The sequence below is a fragment of the Esox lucius genome, chromosome 16 (genome assembly GCF_011004845.1).
Source record: "Esox lucius isolate fEsoLuc1 chromosome 16, fEsoLuc1.pri, whole genome shotgun sequence".
Lineage (NCBI taxonomy): Eukaryota > Metazoa > Chordata > Actinopteri > Esociformes > Esocidae > Esox > Esox lucius.
Window position 1 is genome coordinate 13,294,714 of NC_047584.1, and position 16,931 is coordinate 13,311,644.

At 41.6% G+C, this 16,931-nt stretch overlaps 1 protein-coding gene across 1 annotated transcript in view; it reads right to left on the reverse strand.

Moving 5' to 3' along the window:
• ramp1 (receptor activity modifying protein 1) overlaps positions 1 to 16,931 on the reverse strand; it is a 51,459-nt gene that overhangs the window by 26,897 nt on the left and 7,631 nt on the right. The window contains exon 2 of the mRNA XM_010897588.4: positions 1,357 to 1,492. Coding sequence (XP_010895890.1) covers positions 1,357 to 1,492 — 136 coding nt within the window. The remainder of the gene's footprint in view (positions 1 to 1,356; positions 1,493 to 16,931) is intronic.

The window sequence follows — 16,931 nt, forward strand, 5'->3', positions numbered from 1 at the left end:
GTGGGATGACACTAGAACGGACTGATGATCTCTATCATATGCAGTATGTGGTACTGGAGGGATGATCAATCAGTGTTTATCTATTGGAGCACAGTAGGTGGTGCTAGACTAATGATCCTAACTACAGACAGGGTTGTCAAAGTTGCTGCAACACCACAATCCCCTTCCACTTAATCTTTTGAAAACAGATCAGAATTCATTTTTGTGCCTCCTCTTTGACTCCTGGTAGAAGTAGTAGACCTGGTGAAAGTAGTGCAGTGTATATTGGGAGTAGGGTGGTATTTCAAAAGAAGTCTCTAGTCAAGATGTCGCTGCCGGAGTTAACAGTTCACTTCAGTGACATCCAGCCTAATTATTTTTACCGCCAGAAAATGAGCTTCCGTTAACTTTCTGTTCATTACTAAAATAGGCTAGTCGTCATAGTATAAAATGTTTCCAGTATCTGACCGCTATACTACTGGTTCAATACTGTAGATATGGTGTGGCATTGGAAGCAGCAGGCCAATTTATTTTGGTCACCCTCCAAGAGTTTCATAATAATCTGTTAATAGGAAGGCGAGAGTTGAAAAGGTGAAAATCACTGGTATATTCAATTTGGAAGTATTGTAAGGCCAACGTTTTTTTTGTTGTTGCAAAAACGGATTAAATAAACTCCACATATTCCTATTACGCCACATCTGCTAGTGTGACTGTACTGATAATGACATGGTTGACATGGATACAACAGAGTTCAACAGAGTGTCAGAATACTACGAAGATCAGGGGTTTAGGAATGTTTTGACACATTCAAAAGTCTACTTCTCTAATTTCCAAATTGTACAAAGCTAATATACAATTGTTTTACAATTCATTTGAATTTGTACATGCATTGGAAAGGTCTGGGTTTATATAAAGTGTGATTATCTACCTAATCCCTAATCGGGGGAATAGTCCCGTAATGAAATCTGATCGCACAAAGCGCGTGAAAGTCACAGATGAAAACAGGGTCAGGGTTTCACAAACTGCAAAAACACTGCAAAGATGATATACTGTAGGTCAGGACAACACCCGACCCTGTTCCTGGAGATCTACTGTCCTGTAGGTTTTCTCTGCAACTCTAATTTAGCACACTTCTAATAATTAGCTGGATGAAAAGCTTTTCCGTGTTAGTCACCAGTGAGGTTGAAGGGAACCTACAGGACAGTAGATCTCCAGTAACCGGGTTGGGCAGCCCAGCTGTAGGTGCTGCATTCTGTAGACATTCCATTGGTGCTACATAGGGGCTACATAGAATACTGCTACCAAAGAGCTACATGGTATGCTACATCGTATACTACGCGGTAAGATACAGCATACTGTGATTCATGAAATACTCACTCCACTGTGTCTTCCCAGCTGCACCAGTGATGCTGGTCCAGTTCCTCCATGTCCAGCTTGAATTTCTCCAAACAGAATTCCTCAATGGCGTACTCGTAGGTCCCACCGCATGCTAACACCGACACAGACTGCCACGCTAAGGAGCAGAGGGACGACAGTGTCAGAACAGAGATAAACAGCCACATACAGTAGAACCCTGCTTTATATCGATGTACACAGCACAGTATATAGATGAAACAATGGCATCACTGACAGCATGGCACACTGGGGAATAAAGAGAAAGAAAAAGAGATCAGACCGACACTGATAAATGTGTAGTTGTTTATATTTAGCCATAATGCAATGTTCACATGAACTCAGTCCATGGGTAGGACAGTCAAGGATAGCCTCGAAATGCCCTGGGCAGAGAACACACTGTGTGAAAAAGACAGACAATGGGACTGACTTGCAGCTCTCATTCACTGATTGTTTACGTTGGTTAGCATATGCATGGGAATCAATTATATTGAATTAAATGTTGGGCAGTGCCTATAATTCCTGGAATTCTCATGAAAAGCTTCAGAGCACTGGCATTTGAGAGGCCTCAGAGGATGGGAAAGCATCCCATCTTACAGGTAAATAGAGATACTTGTAATATCAAAAGCATTTTAGGAAGTTCAGGGCCAGGCCGTTGTGTCTTCATAACAGTGCTATCTGGGCCAGTTTAGTAAAAACATTCTTTAAGTTCTGAGTGGTTCCAAAACATTAGTAAAAAATATTAATTACTTTACTGTTAAATGTGTAATACCATGCTCAGAACCCTGTTATTGACAAAAGAGAATGCTCATGCTATTGCATTCATCTTCTGTAACTGAACAAGTAAAAGCCAAACATCATTACTGCTCCACTTCTACAGACATGCTTTCATCACTCCTCCCTGTACACACTCACTATTGCTGACTCCATCTCTAGTCTGGTGAAATGTTTTTTTATTTTTATTAATATAAACATGTTACTTGAGGTTCTTGCAGCTGTGGGTAAAAATCATTGCCAGGAACTTGGGGTACATAAGGAAGAGTATTCAGCTGGCATAACTCAATCTGTCCAGAAGAACAATCACTAACTATGTGTCTCTAATTGTATTGCAGCAACTGTGTGATACTGTAGTAATCAGCCTCTTGTTAGAACTATGGCCCACAGACACCATGATTTCCTTAGCAGATCACTGTTAGTCAACATACATGTATCAATTGGCATGAGGCTGAAGAGCAGGATCTGGAAACAATCAACAGAAAAAGAGAGGTCTGTTTACAGCAGCTCTCTGTGGGTTGGGCTCATAAACAAATATATAAATAAAATGACTGTTATCCTGACTATTGCTGGTGTCATTAGCTCTGAGGCGGAACTGTGCCACCAAATTGAAACTTAAAAACAAAACAGTGTGCATATATGGCATATATTTATGGCATATAGGAATTCTACCAGGCATACGTCTTTTTGGTTACCAATAGTTTGGTAGAGAGGCAGTCGCTTAGGGCCCCGGATTTCTAGGGGGCTCCAGTCCGCTAGTGAATCCCGGACCAATAGGGAAGGGGGAACCCCTGAATCAGTGTATGCTTAGGGCCCCAGAAGGCTAGGGCCGGCCCTGATTGGGCATATCAAGAAGGAAGAACAACATACAAGTATCAGAGTAATGGAAGTTAGTCTGAGAGCTATCCTAGAAAGTGTTTGGGTTATCCTAAAAAGTTGGGTGTACGAGAGCTAGCCTTTCTCAATCACTTAAAATGCTTAAAACAAAGAATGAGAGTAATTGTTTTCAAAAGTACTTAAAATAAAATATCCAGACCCGTTAAAAACATACAAAACTAGCATCTAAAAAGGGATGTGGCTCAACATAGTTTAAAGCCAAGGAGAGTGCGTATCAACCACAGCATGTTCTAATGCCTTCTGAGTGATAACTGCATTGGGAGACAATCTATGAGTGGGATGTTTTGGGGAAAGGCAGGACACAAACACATTTTAAGTGTCCGCAGTTCAGTTCAAAGTCCAGCTGTTGCAACATTTTCCCTCATACACGATTCCTAAATGGAGGCTGTTGATGGACCTCTATTGGGTTCAGCGCTGATGGCTCCTATTCATTGGATTAATTTGGCAAAGGCTGTCTATCTCCTTTATCTTTGTTCTATGACAAACATGTCTGTGACTGTGTTAGCACAGCCCTGTCTATGGCTGATCAGTCTCTACCTGGTTGGGACAATGCCTTAATCCCACCAGGGACTTGTTCCCTTTCCCTGTTGATAGAGGCACACTCACTGCTATTATGGAGCGATATGCACATCAGGGTCACCAACTCTCCAGGTGCTGCAATCCAGATGGGGATTTACTCTCTAAAGTGGTGCCCTATTTAACGGAATATGGGCTCTAACCCTCAGTGTTCCCTGAGGTTTGGGAGACATTTGAAAAGGCCAACATAGTCTCTTGTGGATCACTGGTAAAGTATGGCGGTATTGTCTGCTCTCCTTAATGGAAGGCTGGTGCTCAGTTAGTTATGGATGAACTGATGCACAAGTGCTGACCAACAGTGAGATTCTTCCCACTTGCAGTTAACAACGTTTGCCCTGCTGCTGTATCTCTAGGTTGGTAGCTACCATCATTTTCCATCTCATTTGGACCCACATATGCAGACAAGATTTGTTAGCGTTCAGAACACAGACATGATCCTCAATAGAAACTAAACCTCTTCACTGGGGCATAGTGGTAACCTGGGCACTGTTCGAAGGGTTGACTGTGGTGGATCCACTGCACAGAGGTGAGTTCATTTGTGAGGTTTTATTGCCTCTATGTCATGCCTGTCAGCCCAGTGTGCTGTCAGTTGGGGTGGAGGACGGTAAATATGTGGTCTGCATTTCCACTTTGCCTCAGGGGATTGCTGGTGTGTCCAGATGCTCCTATGGGTAGACTGCTGTAGACCCTCACAGTCAATGTACTGCCTATGCTACTTTGGGGTGTGTTTGTATTAGGCTCCATAGCGTCTGTTGGGGGTATTTCAGAAAGCAGTTTTAGTGAAAACCTGGAGTTAACTGACTCAGAGTTTACAGTTTGAAAGAGCCAGTTCAGCGTTTCTCTGAGTCAGTTACTACGGCAACATACTCCGTGAAGCTAACCTACTCACTAGCAGGTTTTATCCAACTAACCCTGGGTTTGTCCTACTCTTTCACTGAAACCTGCCATCTGAATGTGTCAGACAGGGCGTGTCCTTTTCTTGAAGAGCCATTTGAAGCACAAATACTCTGCAGAAATCTCTGTCGGGAGAGAGTGATCAGACCCCGTTTGGATGTTTTATCATTCCCTAATTATTATCTGTTTGAGCGTTACCGTTTTTCTGCACAATCGATCATTTATCTGAACAATATTCTCATATCGTTCCTATGATACATTGTGGACTTGCTCTCAGTTCGGAACAAATTCTTTGTGTTGCAGTTTTCTGTATAACACTGGTGATGCTGAGCATTTGGCCACCGTCTCTGTTGGGCTGTCAGAGATGTGGGTTGCACTGAAATGTTTTCTGTACACTTTTGTAGTGTTCCCGAGTCACAGACCCACAAGACCCATCAAAAAAGAATTCCACAGAATTGCAGGTATCAGCCTAAGCAGTAATCAGATTATTTAGTATGAAGCTTTGTGACTTGAAGCATTAATCAGTTAATATTTGAGGGTTTCAATGGGTGATTGGCAGTATAGATGGCACTAAGTAAATTAAGGAGATTATGTGAATAGGAAGTATTTCCACAGCTTTAATGTGTAGTAGATAGGCCAACAAAGAATTTTACTTCTTTTGAGAATTGTACTTATTGTTTGCTTCAAAATTGTCCCTTTCTACTGAAATATTTGTTGAATGTAGCCACTGAAATGTGTTTAATTAGGTAGGGGAGGCTAAACAGTATCACAATTGCTTGTACTGATATTATACTTTTCCTGTTGGAAGTATATATTTTTATTTCGTCTTCAGTTTCTGCCAAGTACATTTTGTGCCTGTTGTGTAGCACCTGCATAAATAGATGACCTCACTTGGTCCAGGCAAGCGAACTCGGCAGTGAAAACTGCCCACAAACAACTATACTTCCAGAGGAGACTCAAGAAGTTTGGCACCAACTTCTACAGGTGCACCATTGAGAGCATCCTCTCAGGCTGCATCACTGCCTAGTTTGGCAGCTGCTCCGCTGCGGATCACAAGTCCCTCCAGAGGGTGGTGAAGCCTGCGGAGCCTGTCGTCTGCTACCATCTGCCCTCCATGCAAGGCATCTACCATACACAATGCCTTAGGAAAGCACAGAACATCATCAAAGACTACAGCCACCAAGGCTATGTTCTATTCATACCGCTGCTGCCGTCTGGTAGACACTACCGGAGTATCGGAGTGCGCACTTCCAGACTCACAGTTTTTCCCTCAGGCCATAAGGCTCCTCAACCAGCAACACTGATCTATGATCATGCTGATCACACATGAACATTCCAGATGCTCTGATGTCTTTCTAGGTACATTTAATGTACATTAGAATATTATTTTGTATGTACCGTTCATAGGCATACTACACTCACCGCATGTGCATTCATTAATATATCTAACTCCACTGGGGAGAAGTACGGGGTCCGAGACCTTTTTTTTCCTGTTGCCATGGTGAATCACGTTATCTGCATTCCATTGATGAGGGCTTTTTATCTCCTCGTGCACGTGCTTTACACAGGGTTAACTCAACTCTTAGTTGACTGAACTAATTGTTACCACCTGTTCTGAAACTATCAACTCGGGATTTGACAGCTCAGAGTCAGTAAACCCAGAGTTGTGGTTTCAACTCAGAGTATGTTAACCCTGCTTTCTGAAACACCCCTGTTAAGACTTGTGACTGAAAGCGAATGTTATTTATGTCCATAACCCTGGGTCCCTGAAGGAGGGAGTAAGATTCAATGCGGTGAAGAAGCATGGTTCTGAATGCATAATACAGTATTTAATTCAAGAAAATATCTGAAATGAGGAGGAGCCCATTGATGTTCTCTGTAGAAGTGAAAACATTCTAACTACGCCAGCTGTATTAGAAGTCCATAGTATTTTCAGTCCTAGCATCTTTTTTTATACCATACTTTTCATGAGCAGTTACACCTGTGGGTAATGCAGAAGGACATCACTTTATTTAACTTCATTGCATTATGGATATTGCTTTCACAGACACTTGTCTTTATTAATCACAGCCTGCTTCAGGGGACGGGATAATAATAGTGGAAATTACAATAACTTCAGTTAGATACATTATTCTATCTACAATTGCAAACCATTTACCATATCAATCACCTTTCTTTTGTAAAGATAAAACTGCCTATCAATTTCACCAAAAGACCATTAAGATTATACTGGTGTGGTGAGGTCTTAAGGACAACGTCTTCCTTTTTGAACTCTCAACTATTAAGACAAACAAAAAGATGAATTCCTCTTACATAAGAACCAACCCCGCCTGCAGCAAACTAAGACTCAGAAGGTGGTAAAACTTTATCTGGCTACAAATATCAAATATCCTCCATCCTCTTCACATTGCATATTCAAAGGCTACAGAATGCACACCACAAAGTGACCCCAGAATTGATCAAAAGTATTACATCAGAGAGTGCTAAGCTTCTTGTCCTTTATCTGTGTTGGTGTTCAGCCAAGTATGAGAGGAAGCAAGCTTATGAAAGAGACATTTATTTATCCAGATAAAACATCTAAGGTTAGACTTTGAGAGAGGCTTGAGGACAGATTGGGGAAAAAAGGAACAGCACAGTAGCAATGAACACCTGACTGAATCAATAATACAACAAAAGATTGGAGCAGAAGAAAAGGTGTTTGACCCAAACCTTTTATCATAGCCCACATTGTCAATTATTATTTATTTTTGTAATGGTCTCCTATCTGGTGGCAGATAAGCATCACACAAACATTTAATCATAATAAATGTCTCTGTCCAATATGCTTTTTACATTTTCCAAATGAAGGAGATGAAAATGAAAATGCTATCTCCATTGGATGATGGCCAAGAACATACTATTCCACTGAGCTTAAATAGTGCCAAAAATGCTTAAAGGATTATTTATGAAACCAGTATTATTCTACAACCAGCAATAATTTGCAAATAATTTCAACCTTATATTCAATAGCAAGTTATATCACATGTTGAAACTGGTGTATTAGAAACAATAGAATTTCTCAATCAGCCATAACATTATGACCACCAGCCTACTATTGTGTAGGTCCCACTTTTGCAACCAAAACATCCCTAACCCGTTGAGGGTCCTGTAAGTTGCGAGGTGGGGCCTCCATGGATTGGACCTGTTTATCCAGCACATCCCACAGATGCTCGATTTGGATTGAGATCTGGGGAATTTGGAGGCCAAGTCAACACCTTGAACTCGTTGTTGTGTTCCTCAAACCATGCCATGAAAGGGTGCACATGGTCTGAAACCATTCTCAGGTATGTGGTACAAAGTGTGGTCAAAGTAACATCCACATGAAACGGCAGAACCCAAGGTTTCCCAGCAGAATATTGCCCAAAGCATCACATTGCCTCTGCTGGCTTGTCTTCTCCCCCTATTGCATCTTGGTGCCATGTGTTCTCCAGGTAAGCGAAGCACCTGGCCATCCACATCATCTACCCATCACAATTTGGCCCTTGTCAAAGTAGCTCAGATCCTTACACTTGCCATTTTTTCTGCTTCTAACACATCAACTTTGAGGACAGAATGTTCACTTGCTGCCTAATATATCCCCCCCAGTGACAGTTGCCATGATAACGAGATTATCAGTGTTATTCACTTCACCTGTCAGGGGTCATAATGTTATGGCAGATCGGTGTACACTCACCTAAAGGATTATTAGGAACACCTGTTCAATTTCTCATTAATGCAATTATCTAATCAACCAATCACATGGCAGTTGCTTCAATGCATTTAGGGGTGTGGTCCTGGTCAAGACAATCTCCTGAACTCCAAACTGAATGTCAGAATGGGATAGAAAGGTGATTTAAGCAATTTTGAGCGTGGCATGGTTGTTGGTGCCAGACGGGCCGGTCTGAGTATTTCACAATCTGCTCAGTTACTGGGATTTTCACACACAACCATTTCTAGGGTTTACAAAGAATGGTGTGAAAAGGGAAAAACATCCAGTATGCGGCAGTCCTGTGGGTGAAAATGCCTTGTTGATGCTAGAGGTCAGAGGAGAATGGGCTGACTGATTCAAGCTGATAGAGGCGGATGGGCTACAACAGCAGAAGACCCCACCGGGTACCACTCATCTCCACTACAAATAAGAAAAATAATCTACAATTTGCACGAGGTCACCAAAATTGGAAAGTTGAAGACTGGAAGAATGTTGCCTGGTCTGATGACTCAATTTCTGTTGAGACATTCAGATGGTAGAGTCAGAATTTGGCGTAAACAGAATGAGAACATGGATTCATCATGCCTTGTTACCACTGTGCAGGCTGGTGGTGGTGGTGGATTGGTGTGGGGGATGTTTTCTTGGCACATTTTAGGCCCCTTAGTGCCAATTGGGCATCGTTTAAATGCCACGGCCTACCTGAGCATTGTTTCTGACCATGTCCATCCCTTTATGACCACCATGTACCCATCCTCTGATGGCTACTTCCAGCAGGATAATGCACCATGTCACAAAGCTCGAATAATTTCAAATTGGTTTCTTGAACATGACAATGAGTTCACTGTACTGAAATGGCCCCCACAGTCACCAGATCTCAATCCAATAGAGCATCTTTGGGATGTGGTGGAACGGGAGCTTTGTGCCCTGGATGTGCATCCCACAAATCTCCATCAACAGCAAGATGCTATCCTATCAATATGGGCCAACATTTCTAAAGAATGCTTTCACCACCTTGTTGAATCAATGCCATGTAGAATTAAGGCAGTTCTGAAGGTGAAAGGGGGTCAAACACAGTATTAGTATGGTGTTCCTTATAATCCTTTAGGTGAGTGTATATGCCCACTTGGAATTTGATGCCAACAGCACGTTTCAAAAAAGCTGGGACAGGTGCATCAAAAGACTGGAAAAGTTGCGTAATGCAAAAAAAGAACCTGGTGGAACATCTGTTGTGGAAATTTCTTTAATAATGTATTCTAACTGATTAAACGACTGAGCAACTGTTTAGATGAGAAAAGGAATGTTGGTTGTGCTGTGGGAAAGGAAGTATGAGGTGTTGAGGTAAACATGAAGGTCCAACAGGATAGGAGAAGATACACAACAGGGGGCAGGAAGGATAAGGTGGGGGAAGATAGCATTTGACTTGTGTGATAGAACAAAGGGAATGTGATTGACATGACAGATGGCAGCATCTTACCACACCCCTTTTCTGTCTTTATATACTGTTGAAATGATGTTTTGAGTCAGAGACTCCTCAGACGATTATGTGTGTGTAAGCGGTCGACGCATCTCACATATGTGCATAATAGTTAATAAAACGGTTAGAATGTGCCAAGAGAACTTTGTCTCTGTGTTCCTTACTCCGAGTGTCGATACATGGAATTTCCATCACACATCTCAACTAATTAGGTTAATTAAACAGATCAGTTACATGATTGGGTATAAAAAAGTATCCCAAATAATGTTTCTCAATGTAAAATTACTAAGAATTTTGGGATCTCATCGTCTACAGTACAAAATATCATTAGAAGATTCAGAGAACCCTGAGAAATCTATATACGTAAGGGACAAGGCTGAAAACCAATATTGGATGACCGGGCCCTCAGAAAGCACTGCATTAAAACAGATGTAGTGGACATCACTGCGTTGCCTCAGGAACACTTCCGAAAACCATTGCTTGTGAACACAGTATGTCGCTGCATCCACAAATTCAAGTTACAGTAAAAGTCTACCATACAAAGAAGAAACCATATATAAACACCATCCAGAAACGCTGTTGCCTTCTCTGGGCCCAAGCTCATTTAAGATGGACTGAGGCAAAGTGGAAAACTGTCTTGTGGTCTGACAAATTAAAATGTGACATTTTTGGGAATCATGGACACCTCGTCCTCCAGACTAAAGAGGAGAGGAACCAGCTTGTTTTCATCACAAAGTTCAAAAGCCAGCATCCGTGATGGTATGGGGGTGCATTAGTGCACATGGCATGGGTGACTTGCACATCTGGGAAGGCACCATTAATCCTGAACAATATATTAAGGTTTGGAGCAATAAATGCTGCCATCCTGGTGACGTCTTTTTCAGGGAAGGCCTTGCTTAATTCAGCAAGACAATACGAAATCACATTCAGCGCGTATTAAAACAGCATGGCTCCATATTGAGTTTTTTTTTAAACATGTTGCTGGCATCATATCCAAAATGAGCATGTATTTTTCCAAAAACAATACTATTTCTCAGTTTCAACATTTGATATGCTGTCTTTGTACTATTTTCAATGAAATATAGGGATAAATTATTTGCACATAATTGCATTCTGTTTTCATTTGCATTTTACGCAGCGTCCCACTCTCATAGTTACAAAAAGAAAGTTTCTACTCAGATTCTTTGCATATCCTTTTGAAGCATTCCTACAGAGTACTTCATTCAGGTCAGCTATATAATATTGTTACAATGCTATAGGCTTGCTATCATTTTGTTCATTCAATGTCTTAAATTCATGTAGGTACATCTGTGGTAGCTGGAGTTCCCTGAGGAGACAATTAAGAACCACTGACTGATTTAGTCAACCTTTCTCAACTGACACAAAACTATGTGTAATGGCCTTAATAGAATAACAGAACGCATAACAGAAGTCGTTAGTTACTGTTCCAGTCGAAGGTCAATGAAAATTGCTCACTGGTTGAATAATATAGATGTGAGCAAACCATGCCCCAAAATATTATAACATTCTGCTTCCCCATTTATTTGATCACTGAAATACCAAAGAACCTTTTGTGAACTTCAACAAACCATTAAAGAGCTAAGTATTTTTTTGAGTCACTATGGCCTCACATAATACCATCACTCTTTGCAAAGGGGATCCTCTTTTTCTAGTACAGCAGCTTGGAAACACATGAATACAGTCACTGGAAAGAAACATAGAAGTGGCAAGAGACCATTCTTTTAATTTTCAGTGAACAGTCTTTTGCCATCCATGCCCACAGCAGTGTAGACAGTAACTCTGCTTTGCATAAGAACAATGAAAGGCTTTAGTTGAACCATTGTTCCTCAGCATTGCTTTCTTATGTATGGTCCTCAGATTGATGAAGAGCTGAAATTCTCTCTGTTAGCATCCTCTCCATCTACTCAAACCATGGTCACCTACACTGGGTATAGAAACCTATTTGCACACTTCAGTCTGATTGTGAAAGGTTTTCTAGGGAAATTCTGAAATTTGAAGAGCAAGTATTGATGGGTTTAAAGTCCTCAAAAAGAAAAGCTAATATTACCCAATGCAATGCCAGCCTAATGCCTTCTACTTATTGTTACTGTGTCTGTCACCCTCTGGAAGTCCAGCAGGAATGGGGCAAGGATATGAAGTTGTACTCAGAAACATATAGACCCGGGATGTATAACTTGAACCTGAACAGAGGAGCCCTAGCTCAGTTCCAAATGCCAACCTATTCTCTATATTGTGCATTACTTTAGTCCAGGGTGAATCAGGTTGTGGTCAGATCCAGTGTGCTATATCACTGGGAGACATTTTGGATGGATTCGAGCTACTGTCCTCAATCTGACTGAGCCCTTGAATAATGGAGAACAGTGTAATGTTCTTGGGTCTTCGACTGTGCTGTGCTGTGAGTACTGGGACAGATTTTGCACTTACGGTGAACGTTTGGGCACTTTGTTGAATTCTTCAGTATTTTTTAAAACCTTCCTTTGGGCTTGCTGTGTTGAGGTGTACTTTGTAATGCATAATCTATGAGCAGAATTATTGTCTTACCTAAACTAGCCACAAAATATATGATTTGGAAGCAGATGTTTCTAGAAGCAGAGCAGTGCCATTTTCCCTAAATTTCAATTAGCTGAAGCACACAAAGCAGAGAGAGAGGCAGCTATAATGTAGTGCATATTATCGACACACAGGGGTTGGGCAAAAATAATGGGAACACCTAACAATGTTAATATCAAGGTCCTAATAAGGTTAATTGCCCTCAGAACAGCTCCAATCCTTCTTGGAATGGTGTCATATAAGTCCTGAACTTGGTGGTCTGTGGGATATTGATCAATTCTCCAAGGCCTCAGTTCTTTGAGGAATGAATAAGGTGGAAAATGACTTTCAGTTCTGCACTCCAGAACATCGCATTAAGGTTCACTGATGTTTATCTGGTGATTGTGGAGGCCATATAAGTCATTTGGCATCATCCTGGTGTTCATAAAACCACTCTTGTATTTGTTTGGCAGTGTGTATTTGGGCATTATAATGCTGGAATATTGGAACATCATGGGAACAGTGTTTGAACCATAGGATGCACCTGGTCCTGTAAAATGACCCCATATTCCTTGGCTGTTATACAACCATGCAAAACAATCATCATACACAATGACTCCCTCGAGATGGCTGCCCATACCATTACAGAACCCCATGTTTAACAGTTGGCAGCAGACACTGGGCATCCTTTGGCTTTCTCCAAAAGTAAATGTGTCTGGATGTAGGAAATAGGGTGACCACTTTTTCTCCATTGCTCAGGGGTCCAGGTTTTTTAGTTCTGACACCAAGTTACGCGTCTTTGTGCGTTTCCACATGGCAGCCCCGACCTAAATTCCAGATTTTTGAAGCTGGGTCACAGAGGTGCTCATCAATTCTGTGTTAATTTTCGAGGCTGTGCTTTTGGGGCATTGAGCTACTGTCCTGTTAATTGTCTTTATCCCTGTTGGTCAGCTTTGACTTGCGACCACTGTTCCTCATTTCTGATGCAATTCGTCCATGTTTGGCATATGCTATCATGATTTTTTTAGACCGTTTCCCTTGACACATTTAATTATTTAGCAGTTTTTGTGCACCTGCAATTCGGACACCAACTATTTGGCCAACTGTTAGTTGCTTCGTGTTGCTTTGAAAACTCGTATGAAAGTGCTAATTGTCAGACCTCTTAAGCAGACACGTGCTGCTAATTGGTAACCAACCTAATGTGACCTCTGCAGCTGTGTTTGGAATTGTGATTCAGTCACTTCAAAGAAACAGTCATTTTTCATGTGATATTTCAGTTATTTTGTCCAATCCCTGTAATATTTACAGAATATTCAGCTTGACACATGGCTTTCAAGCACTACTTTGTGAACTACTGGCAAAGTTATTCACATTTCCTAGATAATGTTTTGAAATCTGTTTCTCTTTTTAGCCAGCCCTTCCTGAAGTGCCCCAAACATTTGGGCAATGAGGGCAGACAGCAGGGCCAGTCAGAACAGATGGATGTGATTGCATCATTGTCCAGACGTGCAATACACTGTAAGGAAAGATGAATGTTCTTCATTTGTTGAGACAATTGGTCTATCCCCTACCTAGATTCACTCAGCCCATTTTATCAAGAATCTTTGCTTTTTGGAAAGCAAGCTATAAACTGCTGAGTTTCACTAAATTCATTCATTATTTATAGATGCATAAACATTTTAAATCTTCCCAATTATATTCCATTAAACACTGCTTTACTCTCACGATAACACTGCATTTGACTAAGAATGTCTTTTTACATTATATGAATGTACTCAGACACTGAGACAGGCAAAAGCAAGACACTCTGGCGTGCTATAAAAGAAGAAATGTGATCCCTAAAACTCCTCCTACTACAAGGCCAACATCTATCATTCAACAACACAGTCGGTGTGCAGTAAGCTCAGGGAAACATACCATTACACCCCCTCTCGCCCTCTCACTCTGGGGATTGTTAGCACTTTAACAGTTGTATGAAGAAAAACAAAGAAGCCAGTGAATTGAAATAGTGCTGCAGGCACTACAGTGCTTAAATATACAGAAGAAAACCACTGGTGCCAATGTAGACAATTTTACACAGACAAATAAAATGCTTAGTCTTGAGTTTAAACATGTTTGTTATAAATATACCGTCAATTTAGAAAACAAGTATCCAGACACAAGCACCCCATTTGATATAAAGCCAGTTCTGAGAACTATCCATTTCTCATTAGCAACAAAGGAGAGCTATACCAGCTCAGATCAAAAGACCCCAGAGAGTTGCCTTGCACAGAGAGAGGACTATTATCTAAGGTCATTATTTTCTTCAGAACATGTTGTTCATTGAACGGACTGGGTATCTTCACCTTCATGTGTTATTGACCATAAGTGTCCAGAGTTTTTATTCAGATATAAAAGAGATGAAAGTAAAATTACAGCATCATGCAAACGGAATGGTCTATTTCTACTAACTATGATAATTAGAAAAAGTAGGGGTTTGTTCAGTGCATTGAGAGTTCAGGGGGGAAATAAATCTATAAAACCATTTGCCTCTATCATATTTATCTCAACCCTTACAAAAAATAATTAGTCCTTGCTCAAACCACCATGTTTTTGGTTAGGGAAAAAGTGGTTGTTTGAATAGCAAAATGGGACCAGATTCATGAAGATATCACCAAATTGGTTTTTGTCAGTTTGACAAGCTATAATGCTCTGGGGGAAAGTAACATGCAAATAACTGGTGGAAGAGCTGGCTCTGGTGTTGGTTGTTCCCACCTCACCACACTGTCATGTGTGTGCAGGAGCAAACCGTCGGTCAGACACAGATACAGTATTATCGACTCAGGGAATAACTGAGATGCACAAACATGCATTGATGCAGAATAGAAAATACAATGTCATTAGAAATCCTCTGGGTGAAGAAATTGCAGTCTGACACACAGCATGCAATGACCATGTTGCTAGACCAAACGTGACTGAGAGCTGTCATTTATTAGCAATAAAATCAAATAAATTGCTATCACTTTTAATTGGTGTTACATTTTAATAGGTCTGCCGTTTTAAAAAGAGGCCATAAAAACTTCTATGACGAAGTTAATTACCCCATGAATGTCTATTTCTGACTCTCTCTCTCTCTCACACACACACACACACACACACACACACACACACACACACACACACACACACACACACACACACACACACACACACACACACACACACACACACACACACACACACACACACACACACACACACACACACACACACACACACACACACACACACCCACCTATACCTATCTTGGTGATGAATGCCCTATTTGTTATAGCGATTACTGGGGCACTTATCTGTCACCTATCTGTGTGGTGCTGGTAATAGATCACTCACATCTATTACACCTTCCACATCCCCAGTAGGCCATCAGCAGTCAAACACAGAAAGCCTCTTTTCCTCTCCCTTTTTCTCAATTTCTGACAATTGGACGATGGACACATGGCTACCTACACAGGCAACCCACACTCAGCCTCTTACCGTATCAGAGAGGTGAACAGGAAGCTTACATAATAATGGTGTGACCACTGTTACATTTCACTCGGACACTTGGAGGTGATTAAATTCATAACTCCTACAGCAAACAGGCAAATGTAATCGTTTCATATGGCAGTTTCAGACGATTGAACACTGTAGCCCACAGCCACTCTCTTCCCCGCTGTACACAATAGATTAAGATTCAGAGTAAGAATTGACGGGCTGTCAGGGCCTGAGGTTTCACTGCCTGGCTGCGTCATGCTACAGACACAGAGACACACCACTAGAAGAGACACCTCACGACACAGACATGCAGAGAGAGAGACACCTCACCACACAGACAAGCAGAGAGAGAGACACCTCACCACACAGACAAGCAGAGAGAGAGAGACACCTCACCACACAGACATGCAGAGAGAGAGACACCTCACCACACAGACATGCAGAGAGAGAGACACCTCACCACACAGACATGCAGAGAGAGAGACACCTCACCACACAGACATGCAGACAGAGACCTCATGACACAGACATGCAGAGAGAGAGAGACACCTCACGACACAGACATGCAGAGAGACACCTCACGACACAGACATGCAGAGAGAGACACCTCACGACACAGACATGCAGAGAGAGACACCTCACGACACAGACATGCGGAGAGAGAGACACCTCACCACACAAACATGCAGAGAGAGAGAGACACCACACAGACATGTACCGAGGGAGACCTCACGACACAGACATGCAGAGAGAGAGAAAGAATAAAGACACGGGCATAACTGTGGAAGATGACAGGATGACAATTGAATGTGTCAGAGGTGTTTTGGGAGAAGGGAGGGGAGGAGATGTGATTAGTCTGGCTGACACCGGCTCTCTGTGTCTTCAGCCTGGCAGTGATGTCACTAGCGGTCCCTATTCCTGCTACCAGAAGCCATGACTTTACTCTGAAAACCTTGACATGAACAGAAATGACAGCAACATTCACACAGATACACACATTCAAAAGCTTGAGTCCTTATCAAAATGTGACTTTAATTTGTAGCTAATTTCTACAATCAATGTGAATGCTGGGAACATTTAATCTTAGTTACATCCCAGGGAGAAATACATCAGCCTCTATGTTGCTATATTTTGGTGTCTGGTTAAATGCTT